Source organism: Capsicum annuum, chromosome 7 (genome assembly GCF_002878395.1).
Source record: "Capsicum annuum cultivar UCD-10X-F1 chromosome 7, UCD10Xv1.1, whole genome shotgun sequence".
Taxonomy (NCBI): Eukaryota; Viridiplantae; Streptophyta; class Magnoliopsida; order Solanales; family Solanaceae; genus Capsicum; species Capsicum annuum.
This window is the reverse complement of record NC_061117.1, coordinates 153,896,493-153,922,199: the sequence shown is the minus strand read 5'-3', so window position 1 is coordinate 153,922,199 and position 25,707 is coordinate 153,896,493. Positions and strand designations below refer to the sequence as shown.

Below are 25,707 nucleotides of genomic sequence, written 5' to 3'. Positions count from 1 at the left end.
AATATATTTGCATCATTGCTTTGTCTATTTTATTAGAACATAATTTGGCGTGATTAGACAACTTTAAATAGAATTATTCATTTCTTTTCTCTTATCCTTCAAAATTTTGATCTAATTTCAATAGATTTAAATATTAATTTTGTATAATGATTGGATCAATTAAAACAAAGAAGATTAAAAAATCTTCATTGACGCAAACTAATTTTAATAATCTGAGGTGATTAGGTCGCCTAAATGAAGAACAAGACGAATGCGAAATCCCAATATCTTAGATATAATATAATATAGTTTATTTATTTATAGATAGCAGTTTTGCGAAGTAATAATCCCAAATAAGTTTTGATGGAGAATAAAAATGAAAAGAAACACACCTAGACTATAGATTTATAAAGGACAAATTTACATTCAAACAAAAATTAAGTATTTTCATTTTCTATTCTCTTATTTTCTTTTTTTCTCTATTTTTTTTGTTGTGGCCCCACAGGGTGGTTCAATTTATTTCTACCATGAAAAAAAAACCCATATATATACCCAAGTAGTCATTAAGTATGCATCAAAGAAAATCAAAACTTGTCATATTAAGATGAGCTGATCAAAAACCCCTAAAACACTTGAAATGTTTGAATTTTATCTTGAAGTATGCATATTGTCAGCTTCAATAGTTGCAGCAGCAATAACAGTAGAGCAGAAATCACCTTTCTCTTTTACTTCCTCAATCCTCTCCACTACTTCTTTTATATCCCATCTTTTCTCAACATCAACCTCACAACAATTTAGCCCAATCTTCAAAAGCTTCATCATTTCACTCTCACAATCTTTTGTTCCTTGCATGTCTTTATCAAACACCTCCGCTTCTAATGATTTTTCTCCAAGAACAAAGTTCACCCACGTCGCTAAATCATCAGTGTCTTGAGCTCCTTTTCCCAAAAGATTGGAAGGGAATTTTCCAGTCAAGATCTCTAAGATTAACATACCAAGTGTCCAAACATCAGTTTTCCTATTGATTTTACCAAATTGCTTCACCTCTGGTGCTTTGTATGATATCATGTTTTCATGAGCATGCTCAGCATTCACCACTGGTAGTAAGGCGTAGTCTGTGAGAACTGCCTCGAAGGTTTCAGTTAGAAGAACATTTGAGGACTTGAGGTGACCATGAGGTGCTGTCAAGCTTGGTAGCTCATTATACAGGTACAATATCCCTTTGCTTACTCCTTTCACAATTTTCAAACGAGTTGGCCAATCCAAGCTTTGGTCACCACGTGATTTGCTATTTCCTAAAAAATCACAAATAACATAAATTATAAAAAATAAAAGACGGTGAAGACTACGAACAAAATATGAAAAATATTTCACGTACAATGTTGGAATTAGAAAACATATAAAATATAGAAAGTGTCATTCTTGTTGGAACAGATTAAAAAAAAAGGAAGACATAAAGTAAGACAACTTTTGTTTTGAGAAATTAATGAACATCCAATCTCACTGGACGACCTTTAACAAAAATAGAGATACTTAAATTGGAACAAAGAGAGTGATTAATACTCCTTTCCTGAAATTTGTTTGTTTTATTTTTTTTAGTCTGTTTTTTAAAAAACATTTTCTTTCTTTTATGACAACTCTTTAGTTTAGCCATTTCATATGAGTCATGACATGTTTAAAATCACAAGCCTAAATTAAAGGATGTTTTAGTATATTCTATATGTATTTGGTACTTTCTTCATTTCAAAAATAATAAACTACTTTTCTTTTTAGTCCGTTTAAAAAAGAATGACCCTTTTCTTTTTTGACAACCATTTAATTCCAACTTTTCACATGATATGTTTAAAACCACTAGAATAAAGAGCATTTTGGTACATATGATATAACTTTAATTTAACATCATAAGATTCAAAAGTCTCTTTATTTTCTTAAGCTCCGTGTCAACTCAAAATAAATCATTTCAGGAGGATTGCCCAAGGACCCTTTCCTCTTCCGATGTGGGATACTTAACACTCCCCGCACGCCCACGCTAACTGGAGCGTGGACAATATTTATGGGGGCCCACATTTGGAATGGGTCTGGCTTAGATACCATGTTAAAATTTGTCGACATAACTCACACCCAAAAAGCTAGCTCATGAGGAGGAAGATTGTCCAAGCTTTATAAGGAGACCAAGGACCCTTTCCTCTTCCAATGTGGGATACTTAACAACTCCATATCAAGTTAAAAAGCATATAAACAAATTAAAAGGCTTGGATTAATTAACGTAAATTAGAAGGGATGGAGTAATTAATGTAAATTAGAAGAGAGTAGATTGGTACCATGAAGATAAACGGCAAGGCTGACATTGTTGACATACTCAAAGACGAGAAGCTTTTCCTCCTTCCTATAATAGAAAGCGAGAACAGGAAGCAAATTCTTATGGCTCAATCTGCCAAGCCTCCTCATATGCTCATGGAAGTCTTCTTTGCCGACTTTGTTCATATGCCTGAACCTTTTTACAACCATGACAGGACCAGTGCTAAGTGCAGCTTTGTAAGTTGAACCAAAGACCCCACTTCCCAAAACTTCAGCAGAGGCTTTCAACAAATCAGGCAAGTCAAATTTCTCAATTTCATCCTTCAAGAAGAGAAGTTTTTGTCCAGCCACTTCTGCTCTCTTGCCATCGGTAGACAAGCGATCAGGAGTAGATGCAGCAGAATGTCCTTGTTCCATTTTGTTTAGATGGTCAGATGGAGGAATTAATTTTTGGTCCTGACTGGCCGGTGGGACGTCTGATGATGCTCCCCCTAGTACTACTTCCTGTTGGGTATTTTTCTTGCGACGGCTGATGACTATAACGGCAATAATGCATATAACTGCAACAACTACAACTACGATAAGGGCAATCTTCCAACCAGATGATGATGACGACGACGACAATATTTGCTTTTTTTGTACCTCCTGATTGCATTGTTTTGATAAAGGTGGACCACAAAGACCTTCGTTGCCTGTTTTATAAGAAAAAAACATCTTATGTTTATTAATCTCTCTCTACTTTTTATGCGCAAATGGAAGATAATTCTCTTCAATTGTTCCTGCCATATGACGAACCAATATAATCTCTTATTTTTTTAATTTGTTGTAAATCGTAAGAATCAATGTTTGGCTGTGAAATCCAAAGGACATGATAATCTAGGATTGCAAGACGACATGGTATGTCGTGTATACATATCTCCATTTAATGAATCATAAACAAGTACAAAAATGAAAAGAGATGTATTATTTTAATAAAATAATTAGAGAACGTTAACACGACAATGAAGCAGTGGCGTCAAGTTAAAGAAATTAGAAAAAATAAACGTCGTTGCACACTATAAATGGCGTATTCATCTCATTGAGACAATAAATGATGGTGATGGTTGTTACTTCCCTCTGATTCGTATTAGTTGGCCTCTATTGACTTGACACATCGATTAAGAAAAAATATTTATTAGAGGTTTATTTTACCAAATCAGCCTTATTAATTATACTTTGAAAATATAAATTTAAGTTATACATTTTTTTTAGTCATTTAATGGTAAAGGTATTATTGGAATAACCTATTAAAATCCTCTTGATTTCATCAAAGGGACAATTAAATTGAAACAAATATTTTTAAAAAGAGGATCAACTAAAATAAAATGGATGAATTACTAATTAAGGAAAAAATAGAAGGTAAGAGTCATCTCTCTTAATTGAATAACAATTCCTCCATTCTCTACTTGTCCACTATTCATGTGGCATGCGTCTTAAAAAACAATAAATAATGAGGATAATCTTATAATATCCTCATTAAATTTAATACTTTGAAAAATATATTGAATAATGAATAATATTAATAGCAAGGATAAATTGAACACAAAATGGTAAACCATTGATTTTCCAAGCAACACAAGTATTATTGGATATCTATTTTTTTTTTTTTTTGAAAATTCCAGGAAAATCCGCAGCTGCTACACCCTTCGGATGTGCGCACTGGGTAAACCCCTCTGTGTACAGCCTGCAAGTTACATCAGGGGTTTTTAACCGCACTAGGCAAGCCCGGTGCGACAGGCTCGACTCAAAGGTCCTACCTGAAAATCGATCTCAAGTAGCTGTGATGGGTTTTCAACTCCCGACCAGTGAGCCACACCACAAGGGTGATTATACTGTAAAATTAGATGGAGGAAGTTTATTCATCCATTGTAAAACCATTAAAAGATGGGGATGTTGGATATTGCTTTAAATTTTGTATAAATAACATAAATACAAATCTTTTAAAAGTAATTACACTCTCTCCCACTTTTTTAATTACTTGACTATTTCTCTCTATTAATATACATAACATAGCCAATATATACATAGCATTCTGTATATATGTGCAATTTTTATAATATATTTAGAAAATTGAGATTTTTTTGTAATATTGAAAACATACTTTGTGTATTTGTATAATTTTTAGTTAAATTTTAGATGCCAATAAGATATGCATTTGCACCCCAACATACAGGACTGAGAAGTTTGCATTACAAGATTAAGGCTGCACACAACTTTTTATGATCATTTTCTCAAAATACTAAAAAAGAAATAGGAAAACGTAAAAATCAAAAACACAACGAGAAGACCGCGTACCATCATAAACAGGCATATATAGATGTGCATAGGAAGGAGGAATTGGACCCTCGAACTTATTATTTTGAATATTCAACTCCCTTAGATTTGGTATTTCACCGAATATGGGAGGGAGTGGTCCTGTAAATTCATTATTTGCTAGGTGAAGTTTCTTTAATGAATGCATCCCTTCAAAAATCTTTCCATCAATTGGCCCAGAGAACTTGTTATTTGAGAAATAAGCAGTCTTTAATGTAGGCAGTTTATTTAAAGGTGGCAAAGATCCTTCAAATTTATTTTTTAAAACACTTATGGTTCTAAAATGAGGCAGCTCCTTAAGTACCTCCAAATCAATGGTACCACTTAGGCCAAGGTTTTCAAGATTCAAACCAAAAACCATCCCTTTTTCACAAAAAAGGTTCTTCCATTTGGGCTTATTGTTCTCTTCAGTGCAGGGTGGTACATTGACATCCCATGTCGAGAAGGGGTTGCCATCGAACTTCAAAGATTCACGAAACTTGAGCAGAACCTCAGCCTCGGATAATTTTCCCTCTGATGGGGTTGCCACAAATGCTAAACAGGACATGATAAGAAGGAGGAGGAAATGTTTATTTTTCTTCTGGTTTTTGTTTTTGTAGTTTTTCTGTGTAGCTTGCGCCATGATTGCATAGAGAAGAGAGTTGGCTTATTTTTTTAAAAAAAGTTTCTGGTGCGCGCACTTGCAGGTGCGCGCCCTCTCAAAGGGCTCCTACAAAAGAAAGAATGCTACCTTTATGGAGTTTTGAGGCCAAAAGAAAGGGGGGAGAAAGACTGTTTTCTGTTGAATGCAAGGGAAAGCAAGAGAGAGACAAGTACAAGGAGTTGGAGAATTAGTTGGAAAAATGGACAAATGTGAAGAGGAGATTGTCAAGTTGACAGAGTCCCCTATTTTTTTTTCCCTAATTCCCTGAGAAAACTACGCTTTACCCTTTGAATTCTCTTTGAATGAGGTTTGTCCTTGGAGTTTCTGATTGCAATCGACTGTGCTAGTTTTTCTAGTTTCTGGTGTGCTAAAGTTCCCGGTATGCGTAGGATTTGGGAAAGAACCCCACCACAAGAGAACTCCACCACAAGAGTTTATTGTACGCAGTCTTACCTTGCATTTCTGCTAAAGGTTGTTTCCAAGGGTTGAATCTATGATCTCCTAAGCACATGACAATAACTTTAACAACTCTATACATGTATATGTATGTGTCTCAATAAAATAGTACATATGATATGATATAAGTGATATTAAAAACACTATGTAAAGAATGACAACAAATTAAAATAAAAAAGTACAAGTTAAAATTGATCAACAAAAAATTCCATTTGAATGATTTCTTTGTTAGAGCGCTAAATGATTAATTATTATTGAATAAGTAACTAATCTTGGTTAGGTAAGTAATTAATGCTATCACATTATTTAAAGGAAAAAATACAAAACTAGCAAACTTAAGTCCATCGTTAAGTTAAATAGCATTATTTTTTTTTAATTATGTTGGATAACAATAATAATAATATTTTAGTGGGCAATTTTGTTAAAAGTGACAAAAAAATTTTAAAATGAGGTGTAGGTGACTCAAGTTTTAATAATTGAGTGTATGTGACAATTACTTTATTATGGATTAAGAAAGTTGGAGAATTTTGAGAATAGTACATAAGTTTTTTAATTTACTCTCTGATCCAAATAATATAACTACAAACGAAGGGGAAAATGTGTGCGCGACTCTCTTCTCATTTATTATTGTTTTCTTTCTCTTCATGATTTTTGTTGTTCATTGTTGTTGCTGCTTTATATATCATCTTCTGCTTCATTATCATCATCTTCCTCTTTATTATCATCATCATCTTCTTGTTGTTGACCATTGTTGTTGTTGTTACCACTACTGCTGCTAGTTGATCAATTTTTTAGGTCAAATTTTATTTTGTACATCACTTTGACATTACTTCATACGTGACTTTGGTAAGTAAAATTATGCTTTTTAGCTGAATTTGTCATCTGGGTACACTACTATTATTGTTTATTCAACAGTGGATAGAACCCAAACATGAATCCGACATAATTCATTTGTTTCAACAGATGACTCATCTGTTCCGATAGATGGGTCATCTGTTGTAGCAGAAGACTTATATATTATATTCATGTTTATAGTTCTATAGTGATGTAACATGAATCAAACAAATGAGTCATTTGTTGCAATAGAGGAGTCATCTATTGAAATAGATTACTCACCTGTTGTAACAGAACTGTAATGCCCCGAAATTACCCCTTGGATGTCACACGGTGCTCAAGATTATGAATAGCCCTAAGATAACCCTTTAAGCTTACTCAACTTGAAACTCATAAGAAAAGTGAACTGACATATAAAATCTAAAGATAACTGAATTAATATCTTAACTGAAAGTCTTTAACTTGAAAATCTTTAAACAGACACTTTTGAACTTAAAACTGAAATTGCCGGACAAGCCTCTACTTCTAACTAGAGAGCAATTGGGACAGACCCCAACTGATCCGAACATAAACAGAAATCAAATAATTGAAAGACTTCATCAATATCAAGGTCTGAGAAACTAGGTTCTCAAACTATGAGAACTCACCGAAAGTCGGGATGTAGGTTGTGATGCCCATAGTCAATCATGCTGCTGGAATTGAGCATCAAGACCTACATTATAATACAATGTAGCACACACACACATATATATATATATAGGTAAGTACCTCTACAATGTAGTGAGTATGTAGGGGTGAATGCATAAGTAAAACAATAACTTAATATGCACTTAGACTTTCAAATAATGCATGCTAACTGTAAATGACTCATGTTGAGCTTACAAAAAATAAAGACTGCAAAATCATAAACATGAGTAATGAAGCATAAGTATGAACTTTGTGAGCCACAACACTTAGTTCTAAAAGCTTTACTTTTATTCTTTCTTAGGGAGGTTCTTCTAACCGACATAAACCATGTGAGCTATCATGGAGTCCTACGTCTTACCCACGTTAGAAAGAACTATTCAACCCTTGCCATCGAAATAAAACCTTAATCTTAGTGATCACTATACTTAACTTCATCCATATTGCAAAAGCTTAACTTATGTTGTCTCGTAGTTTCTAGGAATTAAGAATATGCTCATTTGTATTCCCTTCTCGATGCTAAATACTACTCCTATATTACTTATATACTCATACTTTAGGAAATCTACCTTAAAATAGCATAAGAGTTAGCATACTAGAAACTAATTATGCTTCCCTTTGCTTTAAATCATAATTAAGATAAACCATTATGAATTTCAAGCCTTGTCATTGAATCAAAAAAACCAAAATATTTTTGTATACTTAGTGCTTAAACTTAAGCCTTAAATCTTATACGTTCTTTCATATAACTTGTAATACAATATCATGCTTAAAACTCAATTGGAAATCTTTAATCAATGTTTCAAATCAAACTCATGGTATTCAAATCATAATGGAATATCTTTAAGTCTAGACATAATTAGATCAAAACAAGTATGCACTTTAATATTTTAATCAAATAATAATTTCATAAACTCAAAACAAAATAACTTGGGCATGAACCCTAATTGCAAATCATATAACATAAACTTTTAAACAAGTTTTGGGCACAAGTATGGAAGAATGTCCTTGTTCATAAACCCACATACCTCAATAGCTAGATTCTTGAAGATTGCGTGAACTTGAAAACTCGACCTCTTGGATTCTTGGGGAAAGGAGCTTGGATTTTGTTCTTAGGAGAGGGAAAGGGTTTCTAGTGAGTAATTTTGAGGGTAATGGGCAAATAATTCCCCTTAAAATACTAAAAATCATGTTTTGGACGATTGGGGTTGAGGGGAAGGACCCAATTTCCCTTTGGCCTTTTTTTCTAATGGAAATGGCTCTCACGGTGACCCCTATTCTAGTAGAGTAACCCTCATGCTGCGACCACTAGTCCGATGGAATATCCCTCGCGATATGGGGCTATTGTGACTCTTTACTATTTCTCACAAAAATGGCCATAACTTTTTGCTCGGGTATCCGATTAAGGTGAAATTGGTATCATTGGAAATCTAACTCAATTATATATCATTTGGTGAATATTGAGCTAAAAAAATCCATAGATGTCAAAAGTTATACACATTCAAAGTTGATCTTTATCGAATACAATACAAAAATTTGGCCGAAGCAAAGGCTCTTAGCTCAACTTTATTGCAACTGATTCTTTTGAATTTTTTTTCACCTTATAAGCACTCTTCTAACTAGAATAATCATCATGACATATGTATTCAAATGTAAATAATGGGAATAGAGTTTACACACACAAGAATAATAGTCCAATGTGTAGCTCAAAAATGTATGATGTTACAAGAACCTAAAGTTCATTCTAACAGGCATGTCATATATTGCAATAGGTGAGTTATTTGGTGCAATATATAACTCACTTGTTGGTATTCATGGTACAAAACTATAGAACATGATTCATCTGCTATATCAGGTGAGTCATCTTTTGCAACTGGTTAGTCATCTATTTTAATATGTCACTCATATGTTGGAATCAGCTTCAAAGATTCTTTAGTAAAGTAATATCTATCCCAATAGGTGCATCATATGTTGCAATATATGGATAATTGGTTGCAACAGATGAGTTACCTATTCCAACAGATGACTCATATATTGGAATCAACTATAGGTTCTATAGTATCATAACATGAATCCCAATAGGTGAGTCATCTATTGCAATAGATCACTAACCTGTTGCAATATATTATTCACCTATTGCAACAAATTACTCATATGTTGGGGTTCATGCCATAGTACAATAAAATCATAATTAATTTTATTATCATGTCATTATTAACTTTTTCAATTAATTCTTTATTTAGGTACCACTAATGGAGGGATTAATAACAATAAGGGTGGATTGTCATAGTGAATGGATCGAGAAGAGCAATCAATATGTATGGCATTGGAAGTAGGGTGAAATGCTAGAGGCAATAGCTATAACAGACAAAGTGATGTTTCGTATCATGATTTTGTAAACTTAATCATCAGCTATTGTAGACTGAATTATCAATTGGAAAAATCGTCATAAGCTACATGCACAATTCCTTTGAAAATAAAAGGATAGTACCTTTCAAGATAACCAATCAGGTTCAGTTGCGTGCTTATTTGAGTGATTCTGCTAGGCTGGTATTAAGGGTGTATATGGTTGAAAAAATAAGAAAGAATGAGAACAAGCATGTAAAAGAAGAACAACAACAAGACATGTTTAATGATAAGTTCGTTGATCTGTACATGAATATTCTAGATGATGATTAAACACCTACGCCCGTTATTATAAGCAATGCAGTGGATAGTTCTTCTCCATCAACACAGTCGGGCAATTGTCAAGATGACGAGACTGGTTTTTACAAGGAAATATCATTCAAGAATAAAATAGAACTATGTACTTTTTTTTATTGCTTTCTTGAAAAAGACTTCATACTAAAGGTAATTAATTCGAGCAAAGTCTTTTCTTTAAGATATGTTAATCCGAACTGCAAGTGGTAGTTAATGGCGGTAAATATTTAAGTTCTGATAGATTTGTCATTAAGTTTATGAAATGTATCACACATGTGGTTCAAAGAATATTACGAGCTATAATCCTCATGCCACAACAAAGGTCCTCGGTCACTATTTTCAAAATAGATTCCCCAATGGCAAAGGTCCTTATACAAGTGATAAGATCAATCCACTCCTTAGAGAATTGGGTAATACGTTTAGTTATTGGAAATTATATATGGCCATGGGGATTGTGAAGGACTTGGTTAGGGGACACATGAGTACGGGTATGCAGTCCTCGATGCCTACCGTTACATGCTAGAGTCTACAAATCTCAAAAGTAAGACAACATTGCATATTGATAAAAATGGAAGGTTTAAGTACTTTTTTGTATCCTATGGTTCTTGTATTCTTGGTTTTCAACTGTTGAGAAAAGTCATAGCCATCAATAGGACGTTCTTAAGGAGCAAGTATGGAGGAGTTTTGCTATCGGCGGTGGCACAGGATGCGTAGAGTCATATCTTTTCTGTCATTTTTTGTGTAGTGGAGAAGGAATGTGATACCTTGTATGGATATTTTTTTGAACAAATATGAATATGTGTCAATGATACCGAAGAGTTGTGTATTATTTCAAATAGTCATCCAAGTATTCTGAAGATGGGTTCAATTTTCTGCACTTCAGCTCACTTTGATTTTTGCATGAGGCATCTTAGAGGAAATATTCGAAACAAATTTGACAATGAAAGGGTTATGTCTCTTTTTACAGAAGGGCTAAAGCATATGTTATAGTTGAGTTTTTTGACCATTTCAATCAAATAAGGGATATGTCACCCATGGCAGCACAACCTCTCGAAATGTTAGTTTCAAGAGATGGAGTAGGGCATTTTGTTCAGTAAATAGGTACATTATTATAAATTTAATGTCTTTTTTGAGTTACAAGTTTGTAATACTATATGATGTTGTACTAAGTGATTTTTTTGTATAGGTATAATATTATGACATCAAATATAGTTGAATCAGTGAATTCATTGTTTAGATTTGAAAGAGAATTTCCTATTGCGGCGTTAGTTGATGAAATAAATAAAAAGTATGCCAAATTATTTCACGAAAGGCATATCCAGTTCGCGAACGCAAGAAACGAATTTGTTTTAGAAGCAGGAAAACAAATATCAATGAATATCAGTTGGGGAATAGGTCATTTGGTCATCAAATATTAGATTACAAGTTTAGTATTAACGGTCATGGTGATGTTACCATGGTCAATATTCAAACAAAATCTTGTACATGTAGAGTTTTTGACTTAGACAAAATACCATGTCCACATGCTATGGCAGCATTTCGAGTCCAATATGGTGCCCAACATGGAGCTTAAATTTATAGATATTTGTCTCCATATTATTCGATGGAAAGTTATATAATGACATATAGTGAGAATATTAATTCAGTACCTCTTTAAGAATCTTGGGTTGTTCATGAAGAGATTTTGTAGAGATTAATACCTCCTCCATATATTGACCCAAGCACTATTAAATCAGGAAGAAGGCGATATAAGAGGAGGCATGGAGTCGGAGAATCAGTTCCATCAAGAAAAAATAAGTGCTTTGTATGTAAGAATGCTTGCCACAAAATAACTACATGCTCAGATCATAATCCACCATGATTGTTGTAATAGTAAAACTTGTGTTGTTGTTTGTTTGTTGTGGACTTTGATATTTTTAATTCATTGTTGTGAATTTAAATATTATTATTTTTAACTATAGTGTGTTCTTCCAATATATGGACCATCTGTTGCAACAGATCTATTGAAAAAACACAAAGTAGATCATTAAATAGGATTGTGTTCAGCCAACAGATGACCAATCTGTTGCGATAGATGTGCCATCTGTTGGAACATATAATGTTGTCCTTGCCACTGGTTTTATTCTAATAGATGACCAATCTGTTTCAACAGATGGTCCATCTGTTGGAAGAACTCAAAACTTTTGCTATTGCTACTGGATTCAAAATTATGCTCAATGCTCAATCCTTACCTCCAACCCTCGACATGTTAAGAAGAAGAACTAGATAGAATGAAAATTAAATGAGAAATAAGGTCAAAGTAGTCCAAACATAAATATTTTATTAAGCAAAACAAAATCATTAGGTTTTAGGTAGATCCGATATAAATAAAACAAACTACATACGCTAAAAGTAAAAAAGATCACCTAATTATTATTATTATTATTATTATTATTATTATTATTATTATTGTCAATTGGCCAATCGTCAACCGGTAGCAGCAAGACACTCCTCAGCCTACAAATCTCACAAAGCATCCTCGTTCTCAGGGCGTCTAACTCCTACTAGAGTTCGTTAACCTGCCTTTGAAGTTTTCATACGATGTCGCATAGAATCGCCATGTCCCAAATCGCATCATCCATATCTAGAACACACATGCATTAACAAAAAGTGTAAAACCCTAGAGAAAAGAAAAGAGTCCAAATGTAATACAACACATATTACCAACTGATAGATTTACAAAAAAAAAATACTTACCTCAATGAAAAAGGAATTTGCTCTATGGAGAGAAGTGGTTGAAAATGTAATATGAAAGACAAAATGCAAGAAATAAATAAAGTGGAGTAGAATGATCAAGTAAGGAGAGACCTATTTATAAAGGATTGAATTTGTATGTGTTAGGCAAAAAGTAACGACTATTCACCTCCATTTTATTAATTACATGCCTTAATTAAATCAAATTTGTGACTTTTTTATTACTGTGAAAAGTTATAACTTAATTAAATCAAACTAGTGACTTTTTTATTATTGTCAAAAGTCATGAATTTTCAACTTTTTAATCTTTATTAGTTCTTAAAATTAAATAACCATTTTTCTTAATTAAATAATCAAAGACTTTTTTCCTTTTCAATAATCATTTCTTTTAACAATAATCATTTTTATTGAGTTGTTACAACAGATGGTTAATCTGTTGCAACAGATAACCCATCTGTCGCAACAAATTAACCATTTGTTGCAACTGATGGTCCATCTATGCAACAGATGACCCATGTGTTGCAACAAATAGGTTATCTGTTGGAAGACAGATGGACCATCTGTTGGAAGAGCCATTTGGATTTCTTCCAACAGTTGATTCATCAATTGTAAAAAATGAGGAACAAAAAGTCACGACTGTTCATCTCTTTTTTAATAATTATGTCCCTTAATTAATTCAAACAAGTGACTTTTTGATTATTTAAATTAAAAAAATAGATTGAAAAACAAAAAAAGTGAAAAGTCATGATTTTTTGCCTATTTAATATTTACATTAGTTTTTAAAATTTAAAAACTATTTTTTTATTGTATTAAATTCCGTTTATCATTTATTTCCTTATTATTTATTTACGATCCATTTTTTTTTGTCCAATAATAAAAAAGTCACGACTTTACATCTTTTCAGTAACTATTTTTTTTTATTAATAACCATTTTAGTCATTTTTTTCAACAGATGGACCATCTATTGAAACATATTTGTCATCTGTTGGATGAACACAAACCAGTGGCAAGAACTGTATTATTTTCTCCCAGCAGATCTGTTGCCACAGATATGTCATTTGTTGGAAGAACACACTCTATTAGCAAGGAGTTTGAGTTTTTCCCATAGATTACAGTTCTGTTGCAACATATTAGTCACCTATTGGTTGAATGAAATCTAGATTGATAAACTATATTGTGTTCTTCTAGTAAATGTCCATATACTACAACAGATGAGTAATCTACTGAAAATACTTTTTGTAGTTTGCTGTATTTAGTTCCTGTTACTGTTACAATCAGATCCAGGGCCTGTCCATGACAGGTATCTTAAGTCCCACGTAGACCAAAGATCACCCCCTGCATCTAACCAAACCAAACACACCACACTGCAAGGTCGCTTGAATTCCAAACATATAAAAAGAGAGCGTACAATAATCTAAGAAAAATTTAAATACATGTCCATAACCAACCACAAATGACTGGCCAAACGACCGACCAACACGCCCAATAGCCACAGTAGTCCAAACAAAGCCTTATAAACTACGATCCAAAACTTAATATCGATAAAGTATTGGGACATACCCCGACAATAGCCTAAACCAAATCCTAAGGGATAGTCAAAATGTAAAGGAAACCATAATCATGAAATGGGGTCTACCAAAGTATGAAAGCTCACCACTTCAATCTGACTCACTAGCTGATCCCGAATCTATATCACTGAGTAGGAGGAGTAGAAGTGTGACCAATTACTACATCGCATGGGGATACAACATCCGAAGATAGTTAGTAGGGTGAATGCTAGCAGTAACTCAAGGACAAGGATAACATAATGATATGATCAATAGTTTAAAATAAATCAAAAACCAATGCACATAATCAAATGTATAAACATCAATATGTATATATATCACATGTCAGGATAAGGAACCTGGCTTAACATGCATTTTAAAACTTTAGCCTGGGTTGTGTAGCTCAACCGTTATATAACAGTACCCACGGGATATATAGGTCCCAGCTCCCACCCCCTAGTCGGACCACAGTGCATGTAGCTATACGAACCGGAGAATAATCTTATATATGTGAACATAGGGGATTCGAACCTCCCAATATTTATAAAGTGACTTAAGCATCCAATCATATAATAATTTATGGGGGATTCAAAAATCCCTGGTCACATTGAGTCCCGCCTCGGCAAGTGCAATTTTTAGTATCGGTCACTCGGGCCTCCACTTTCATGACTCAGCTATACAAACCTTATTAGAGACCAATTAAAACAAGTATCACATATTCCCTATTTATTTAATCACATTCCACATTAACGCATACATTGTTGGTATCATCATACCAACTACACTTGCAAGGTAACAATAACATGCCAAAATAATTCCCATTAACTTGGTGAGAACAACTCTCTTTGTTCATTAATATACACTAGGGAACATCGACTTCCTTTGTTTATTAAATCATACCATTGTATTTCACATACCTCATTAGATCATGTAATAGTTTAAGACTAATTCAACTTTACAAATTCCCATAATTCTCATAATTACAACTAATTTCACATTATGGGATTGGGGTCATAACCATTTTAAAAGTCACAAGTTTGGCAAAATCACAATTCCCTAGTTCATTTACCATACTCATGTACCTATAAGTTAAAAACTATATTTAAAGCATGGAAGTTATATAAAAACTATGAGAAACATTGTTCAATTTATAAACATTCAAAACCCCCCACCCTTGTTTCAAAACAATCAAAATAATCTTATGAACAATACTTTAAATCACATGCTTAACTATGAGGGGAGAGTAACATGCCTGTAATAGTAAGATGTACTGAGAGAAATCACCCTTGAGAGCACTAATTGATCAACCTTTTGAAAACTTTAAGTGATCTTGACCTTGAGGATTTGGGAGTATTTAAGACGTTACCTATATTTTTTCTGAGTGATAATGATACCCTAAAGAGGTTATAAGACGTTGGTTTCTATTTGGTAAAAAGGGAAATATCCAGAATGCCCTCAACTTAAAAGCTGAAAAAGTGTTTCCTGTGATTACGAGTCAAACCCTTGACTTGTAACTACTCCTTACGACTCATTACCTGGAGTTGTAACTAAGGCCATACCACCCAGGCACCCTATATGGTTATCCTTACAACTCAATGGCACCAATCATAATTGGACCCTATGACTCGTAGGGTCCAGTCATAGTCAACATAGATGCCAGTTTGGGACTTACACTGGACACCCTACGATTACACCTAATGACTCATAATATATTCTTATGACTCTTAGTGAGCCACTCGTACTCAGAGTAGAATCAAGCCACAAACTTACTAGTTTAGTAATAACTCGTCCTAATGACTAGTCACGACACCCTACGACTCAAAGGGTATAGTCATAACTAGGACAGTAAGCTCAAAGCTCAAGAAACTTTCAAGGGGAGAAATTTGAGGTGTTTTAATTCTCCCTCACTTGGATCATTCATCCTCGAATTTGAGTCAAGGTAATTACTAGCATGATTTGACTATATATTCCTCTACTCTTACCTTTAACAATCTCAAAAAATAAAGATTATAAGAAAATTATACTTACTTTTAAAAAAACCAAAAAATAAAGACATTAAGAATAACACATACCCTAAGCACGACTATCCAAAGCGGAAAATAAGAATTGATATTTGGACTTCATGTCCTTTTTGTCTTCCCAAGTAGCCTCTTCAAGCTTATGGTTCCTTCATAAAATCTTTACCAAAGCTATGTCCTTTGTATACAACCAATGAACTTACCAATCCAAAATTTCAACCAAGTCTTCCTCATAAGATAAGAATCTGAAATACCCACCTCCTCAAAAGGAAGAACCGTTGAAGGATCACCTATGCACTTTCTCAACATCAAAACATAAAACACCGGATGAATGGATCTCAAACTAGGATACAAATCCAACTCATATACAACATTACAAACCCTCTTCAAGACCAAGTATGGGTCGACATACCAGGCACTGAGCTTTCCCTTCTTCCTAAACTGCATTACTCCCTTAATGGGAGATACCTTTAAGAGCACCCAATTGCCAACCTTACACTCTAACTCCCTATGCCTCATATCCGCATAGGAATTTTGGTGAGTTTGGGCAGCTTTAAGTATATCCCGAATTACTTTCACCTTCTCCATTGCCTAGTGAACCATATTCAGGCCAAATATCTCGGCCTCTCTGATAACGCTCAATCTACAGCTCTCGTGGGAGTGTAAAGCGGTCGTTAGCAAATATAGAACCCAACCTGGGTTGGGTATCGATCCCACAGAGAATAGCTTGGCCAACAAGCAAGAGAAATTACTAGACTTTTAGTGCAAGTCTCGTAGGAAAGGGGGGATTGTAGTATGTAACCAAAACAAGAATGTAAGAACTGAAAATAGCAAAATAAAGAGAGATTGTCACGTGTGTTGTAAACAATGAGAATTGAGGCGTTGGGGTTATGTCCACCTTCTGAGGTATACGTCTCTATTGGCTATGAGTGTGTAGAGTCTTGACATGTAATTGCTTATAGAGAATTGTAGTCGATGGTAAATCCAAGCGTCTCTCGACCTAAACAAGGACTATTTCACTTTAACTCTCTCGAGCTTAAAGCGTGACTAACGGTACGAATTCTCCAAGAAGTTAGTCCAGGTACGGCACTAGCTTTTTAATAGGAAAGGGTGTCCTACTACCTTGACATTATCTCTTTTCCAGACAAATAACTTTTCTCTCGAACAAGTCAGATGTTAGACTGGCGTTGGTCTATGCGTCTTCTTTTCTAGACAAATAACCTTTCTCTCGAACAGGTTAGATGTTAGAATGGCGTGTTCTTGTGTTTGAACCGCAAAGAATGTAGATTTAAGATGAAGAGAATAATGATATAAGCAATATACTTGTCTTGAACTCACAAACTCATAGCTATAGATAGTAACTCATTCGGCTTCCATAACCCCAACTAAGAGATTTAGTTACCCATGAATGCGAAGGATATCACGTTTTGCATGGTGGATGGCGTGAATAGTAGGTGTTTGGCGTGTGGTTTTAGTGATTCCGTAGCAAGTAACGATTCTCTTGTTGTGGAATTTAAGAGTAGAAGAATGAAGAATTGAGAATGGGTTGTAGGAAGATGTCTTAATTGTAAGGAGATGAATGAATTGTCAGAATGTCTCCTCTCCTCCCCAAAATCTCTAACATGATAGGGTATTTATAATACTCCTATCCTACTCCTACTAAACTAATAAAATAAATAACCAAATCCTAATATACTAATGAAATCCTTGACCCAATTGTACTAGGGTAAGGTTACAAAATTATAATCCAAATAGAATGATGAAACACATAACCTAATTGCACTAGGTTAATGTATTATGGCAAAAATCCAGCTTTGTGTCTGTAAGTCCCAAAGTCTTCAGAAATGCTGTTTTAGCCCGGGACAGATTTTCCATGCAGCAGATTTAGTCCTTTATGCGTCCAGCTCCTTTCCATCTCGTTTGTGAGCTTTCTTTTGCGTCAAGTAAGCCATAAATTGCTGTATTTTGCATCATTTATACCTGAAACTTTCCTAATCACATTTGTTAGCTCATTTACAGGAAAAAGGACTAAAAGTGTACGAAATAGATAATTAGTTCTCGAAACTAGGCTAAAATATGGGCAAAATATATTGATATAGGCGCGTAATTTCGCCTATCATCACTCTCCAATTTCAAACCACCCAATTGGTGATCTACAACTCTTACCATACAGTGCCTTAAATGGAGCCATCCCAATACTAGAGTGGTAGCTATTATTATACACAAACTCTATAAGAGGCAAATGATCAACCCAACAACCGTAGTAGTTGATCACGTAAGATCTAAGCATATCTTCCAATATCTGAATAGTTCTTTCTGCTTGCCTATACAACTATGGATGGAAAGCAATGCTAAGGCTTACATTAGTTCCCAAAACTCTCTGAAACAAATGACAAAATTATGATGAGAATTTGGTATAAAGATCTAACATGATAGAAATAGGCGCTTCATCCAACTTTACAGTCTCTTAGAGGAATAACTTCACATGATCCTCTGCCTATAATTAGTCCTTAGTGTTAAGAAGTGAGCATACTCAGTCATCCTATCCATGATGACCCAAATTGAATCAGACTAATTTCGAGACCGAGGATGACCGATAATAAAATCTTTATTAATTATCTCCAATTTCCACACTGACGGTTCAATCTCTTGAGTTAACCCACTGTGCCTCAAGTGATCAACCTTTACTTGTTGACACACTATGTATTTAGACAAAAAACGAGTAATATCTCACTTTATATTTAGACACTTTATATCTTCTTCAACCGAGATGAATGAAATAACGTGTCCCATGAGCCTCATCCAAGATTATCTCCCGTAACCCACCTACATTGGGAACACATAATCTTCCTTGGTACCTTAAGATACCATCATTACTAATGTAAAAAGCTATAACCTTTTCTTCCCCACATATCCCTTAATCTTCATTAAGACAGGATCCAGTATCTGCTTCTTCTTTATTTCAAAAACAATGGATGACTTCGCCACCTCTAGCACAAACACACCACCATTCTTAGAGTCCAAGAGACGAACTCCAACATTCATCAAATGGTGAATATCTTTCACCAACTCCCACTTATCCTCATCAACGTAAGCTAGCCTCCCTATGGATAACCGCTAAGAGCCTCAACAACCATATTAGCTTTGCCTAGGTGATAGTGGAGACTCATGTTGTAGTCTTTCAGCAACTAAAGCCACCTCCTTTACCTGAGATTCAACTTCTTCTAGGTGAAAACATATTGTGGGCTCTTATGATCAGAAAAGATATCTACATGGACTTCATGCAAATAGTGACACCAAATCTTCAATGTAACACCACAGCCAACAACTACAGGTCATGAAATGGATAATTTTTCTCATAAACTTTCAACTACATAGAAGCATAGCCACTACCCTACCATGATTCATCAACACACAAACCAAGTCCCACACGAGACACATCAATAGGCAACAAAATCATCAGTACTGTAATGCCCTAAGAACCTATCCCGAGATATCACATGGTGCTCAAGGCCACACGTGGCCTCAAGCTAACCCTCTAAACTTGTCATCATTTTTAGAACTCATTATAGCACAAATCATGCTAAGATAAATAGAAATAACTATGCCATGAACATACTGAAATATGAAATAATACTGCCCTGTACAAACAAAATATTTGAATCTCTGTACACACTGGTACACTAGTCTAACAAAGCCTCTACTACATTGGACTGAGGAGCCATTGGGACAGATCCCTAACTAACTCATACTGAACTGAAGTAAACAACCATCTATTAACAAGACAAAATTAGAGACACAGGTCCTCGCACCATGAGGACTTACCAACTGTAAAAGTGTAGAGAAAGGTACTCAAAGATCACTGTCGCTGCTGAGACTGAGCACCTGAACCTATATCACGAGAAATATAGAATACAAAAGAGTATGGGAGTCAGTACTTGGGAATGTACTGAGTATGCAAGGGTGGATGCAACATTTAAATAATATCATAAATATATAGGAAAAATCATGCATGCTGACCATAATAATTCTCTTTGCTTGAATTATCTGAAATATTTTTCTCATGAATCATCAGTAGTAATACATACTTCATAAATCTCGTAAATCATTTACCTCAACTCAAACTCTTAAAATCATGACTTAGAGTGACTTGGTAACTCAAGATAATTAAATCATTATGGAAATGGGAGTTTCTCATAACCGACATGACTACATCATGTAAGCCGCATGGAGTCCAATGTTTTGCCCTTCTAAGAAGAGAACCCCACATTGGCAGGGGTGTTGTACTCTTGCCAGAGAGTACAACCTCAATCTCATCATCACTATCTCATACTTGGCCTTTGACCCTTAACTATCAACATCAATCCTACGGTGGCACGTAGTTCTGGGAAAATACAACATTTCCTGCTCGGCACTAAATACTCCTCCCAAACATAGCTCAGAACACGTTAGGAAATCCACCTCAATCAATATCAACTCATGGGTCTATCATGATGACCAAAACAACAGTATATCTCATTGGTAAGTCATGTACAACTGTGGATTCCTAACTCGACTCAAAATCAAAACAATCTCTCTCAACATTAAGTACCTTTGCTTATCAAATCATTTAAATTATCAAAAGCTTTAAAGAAACATCATAGGACTCATTCTTGACTTTCAATCTCAAATATCAATATGTATTCAATAGTCAAATCTCTCATAGAAAATACAAATATTGACACTTATCAGAAATCACTTAGAAATTATCAATATATATAATGACTATATACAACTCATGGAGAAAATACTCAATTTAAGAAGCATGATGGTGAAATAACCATAAATATCAAGCTTATTCAACTCAAGTCTCATAAGTCATACATAAATAAATTTGGGTGTAAACCCACTTGCAAAATCATGTAAATCAATAATAAAAAGTAAATCTTTAGGCACAAGAACGAAAGGAGTGTTCTTGTTGAAACCCCACATACCTTGGATTTTGATTTTGAATATGTAGAAACTTGTTTGGAACTTCTTCTTAACACTTTTGAGACAAGATACTTGATGCCTTTGACTTGGGGAACTAACTTTTTGAACCACTTTGAATAATTATGGAGGATTCTTGAATTTATTTGGAAGAAGATTGGATTTTGGATCTTGGAAGAAACCCTAGGTTTTTAGATATTTCTTGGAAGATTAGAGAGAAAAGAGAGAAAAATGATCTTCTCTTCTAACTATCTAATCTTCTATACATATATATATATATATATATATATATATATATATATAGGGCTTAAAGGAGTTGAAAATGACCAAAATGTCCTTTTAAAAAGAGTTGAAAATTGTTGATCGGGGCCTATGATGGTCCGTCAGAGGGACTGACGGTCCACCAAGTCGTCCGTTACTCGAACACCAAAACTAGAACGTTTTGCCTCAACTTGATGGTTGACCTAATAGTATGTCAAAAAAGTGAAGGTCCACCAAGTCGTCCGTCACTTAAGGGCCAGAAATGAGACATTCTGTCTCGGTCTGACGGATACCTTGATGGTCAGTCAACTTTGTAACGGTCCACCACTTTGACCGTCACACGACATCCCAAAAAAGGAGATGCTACCTTGTCTTGAAGGGACACTTGATGGTTCACCAAGGACCTGACGTTCCACCGGGTTGACCATCAAACCTGGGCTATCTGATAACATTCAGTAAAACGGCCATAACTCACTCATCCGATGTCAAATTTCGATGAAATTGGTATCGATGGAAAGATTATTCAATGGTCTACATGATAAAAAGTGGAAATTAAAGAAATACAACATGATTTAAACATCAATCATTTTGGAAGTCATACATATCCATTCAAAAGAATAGATTTAGGCTTAAGGAATGATCGGGGTATTACAAGTACCCTCAGACAAAGTCAAAATTGGAGCTGAAGTCAACTTATATTTTAGCTTCTAATAACTACCCTGACAAGAATAGACCACAAAAATTTTACCTTTTTCTAGGTCAACTTAGTCAATGGGGCAGCTATAGTTGAGAAACTCTCCACAAACCTTCTATAGTAACTGGATAAACCCAAGAAGCTCTGAATATCGATTGAAGTCATGGGACTAGTCCACTTCTTATCCACTGCAAATTTCTGTGGATCCACCATGATCCCTTCATTAAAAATGACATGAACTAGAAAAGTAACAACTTTCACCCAGAACTTACACTTTTAAAACTTAGTATACAAATGCTAATCTTTTAAGGTTTGTAACACTGTATAGGGGTGATCGTCATGATCCACCTCACTCTTGATATACACTATAATATCGTCTATAAACAGGATAACAAAAAATCCAGAAACTAACAAAAGACCCTATTCATTAAGTTAATGGATACCACTGGAGCATTAGTCAAACCAAAAGACTTATCTAAGAATTCATAATTACCAATATCGAGTTAAGAAGATAGTCATAGGGATATCCATCTCCCTAATCTTTAGCTGATGATAGAAAGACCTAAGATCAATCTTAGAGAAATATCTAGCACTGAAACACCCTGGATTTCGGCCCTTGAAAATTTTTGAGCTTCCGGCTCACTGCCTTGGTCACCACTTGTGGTAACGATTCGTGAGATGTAGTTACTGGTCATGGGACCCTGGTCATAATCAAATAAGAAACTTAGTGGAAAAGTTCTACTCTGAGTACAAGTGGCTCACTATAAGCTGTAAGGATATATCGCAAGTCGTAGGAAAAAATCATAGGGTGTCCAGTGTTCAATTTATTTAGGTTCCATGTTGCTCATAACTAGACCTTATGAGTCGTAAGATATCATTATGAGTGTGTTGGTGGAGTAGTAAAGTGGGAAGTGTATGGGGTCCTAGTCACTATCTTGATTATGGCTCGTGGTCAGGAGTCGTAAAGTATGTGTATAAGTCAAGGGACTTACTCGTAACCAAAGTCCATGTTTTTCCAACTTTTAAGTTGGGGGCACTTTATACATTTCCCACTTAAAATCCTTTAGACCCCATGCCCATAAAACACTTTTGGGAATTCATTCAACACTTTAATAGATTAACCACTCCCATTCTATCTCAAACTCTCTATTCAAGTTAAGGCTAGGGTTTTAAGAGGCTGATCAATTAGGGCTCTCAAGGGTGGTATCTCTTTATATATCTTACTATTTTAGGCATATTACTCTTCCATCATGGTTAATTGTGCAAAAGCATGTGATTTAAAGTATTGTTCATAAAATTATTATTTGGTTTTGGAAACAAAGGTTAGTGGTTTTGAATGTTATGAATTGAACATTGTTTGTCATGGTTTATATATATATATATATATATATATATATATATATATATATATATGATTTTCATGCTTTTAATATGGTTTTAAACTTATGGATAAGGGGTATGGTGAATGAATTAAGGAAATATGATTTTCCCAAACTTGTGGCTTTGACGTGGTTATAACTAATGATGTACAAACTACACCTCCTCTCAGAAGATCATACAGTCGATGTCAAAATATAGTAACCCAATAAAGGTTGGGGTCGAATCCCAAAGGAACATGTGGAATCGTGGATCTCATCAGTTTAGTCAGCGAGCAGAACATGAAATATAAATGAGGGGTTTTTATGTAGTAATCTCAAGAAAGTAACTATATCAACTTTGGTTGTAACAATCGTAGGTGAACACTAGGATTGTGTCCCCCTGGCTTGTCAACTCCATAGGCTTATCGTTCTTTGTTGAACCAACTTGACACATTGCATGCAGAATTGATAATTTATGTACCTTTTGTAGTCTTTTAGACAAGTAGGAGGATTTCACCCTTTATCTTTTGAGTCTCAATTTGTTGCCTTACTAATCCTTATCTTGATACTAGTTAACTATTACCTTTTGTGTCTCTAGTTATTAGATAAAATCTAACCATCTTACTTAGATAAAACCTAGAAGCGTGGATCGACAGTTACACTCCAAATTACTATTGTCTTTATTTTTTCCTAATCACTACTCCTTTTTTAAGTAAGCAACAATATCTAGGAAGTATCCTAATGTGTGCACCTATTAATAAAACTATTATAATGAAGATAAATCAATGCATGCATGGGTATTGTTTTAGAACAATAACAACTCTTCCTTTACTTCATCAATCCTCTAGGGTTTCCACAATCCTAATTATGGGTTTTAGCTGCTCATGCTTATGAAGAAATTAGTAACATTCTTAATCAAAAAGTATAGATGTAATCACACTTACAACAAGTATAAAAACCCACAGCTGTAACTGAATTAATAACCTGAAGCCAATACAAGAGAGTTCAAAGTTAAAAATTGAATCTTGGAATCAAAATAAGTTTATGAGTATCAAAAATGCGTAACTCCTACTAAAAACACATAAAGGGTATTTATAGTACATGAGGAAACCCTAAAACCAAAGCCCAAACAAAATAAGAGAAAAAAGGTAGTACTTGCGGTCAGCAGGGTGAGCGAAGGTACAGGGCATAGGTACCGAATGAAAAAATCATGCAAGTCAACTTTCTAGATTTTGGACTTCTAGCACTTGTTTTTTGTACTTGCAATCCACATGTTGACTTTGTAAGTATCGGAAGTCATCTTTTTCAGCTCTTCTTCAATTCTCGAACATGCTTTGATCATGAACAAGTTAAAAAGTATCCCAAACATCCATTATTTCTCCAAAAAGTATCCAGAAACACTTTTTCATATTTTTCATGAACTTAGCATCCAAAACATGATTTCCTACAGAACATACCCAAATGCATCTTATATAACAAAATAACCTTAGAAACTTGCCCATTTTTCTCATTTTAAGCGTCGAAAGAGATATATTTCTATAGAACATCAACACCCTCAACTTAGTATATTTGCATGTCCTCAGGTAACAAAACACAACAAAAACAAAAATAACGCTTAACTAGAAGAATCTAAGCTATTTAAGGCAGGCAGTCAACACTTTAAACTCAAATTACAACATCCCTCTCCTATCTCATTTTTCAAAACCAACTGTGTATGAACATGAAGCCCAATAATGAGACATAATAGGATCAAGGTATGGCAATTATGTTAGAAACAAACAACCACTCAAATATACAGTTACACTACCTAAAATAAGAAAATGACTAGCAATATGACTCAAGTGCACTCATAACAAAGATATCTCACTCACTCATATGAAATAACAAATGTCAATGTAGGGATGATAAAGAGACACTCACATTCAGAAAAGAATTTCATATCAATATGCATCAAATACCATAGGCTTGCTCTTATTTTCTTTACCTTAGCATTCAGATAGTCAAGTTAGGATCACTATAGGACTTTTTTTGGCTTGTAATGTAGGCTTGGGAGCTGGTATGGTATATATGGACATATCAAGTGAATAAGCCTCTTTGGCACTATACTAACCTTGGGGTTTTAATTATTAGCAAATTTTCTTTTATTTGAGACATGTCTGGAAATCATCACGTATCTCGGACC

The 25,707-nt window shown here is 34.4% G+C and overlaps 1 protein-coding gene across 1 annotated transcript; it reads right to left on the bottom strand.

Annotated features, from left to right (window-relative positions):
* Positions 1–356: 356 nt before the first annotated feature.
* LOC107877892 (pollen receptor-like kinase 4) lies at positions 357–5,472 on the bottom strand. The gene is made up of 3 exons (XM_016724683.2): positions 4,612–5,472; positions 2,301–2,969; positions 357–1,274 (listed from the first exon to the last, which is right to left on the bottom strand). The coding sequence occupies exons 1-3, from the start codon at positions 5,249–5,251 to the stop codon at positions 628–630; spliced, it is 1,956 nt and encodes a 651-aa protein (XP_016580169.2). The 5' UTR covers positions 5,252–5,472; the 3' UTR covers positions 357–627.
* Positions 5,473–25,707: the final 20,235 nt, after the last annotated feature.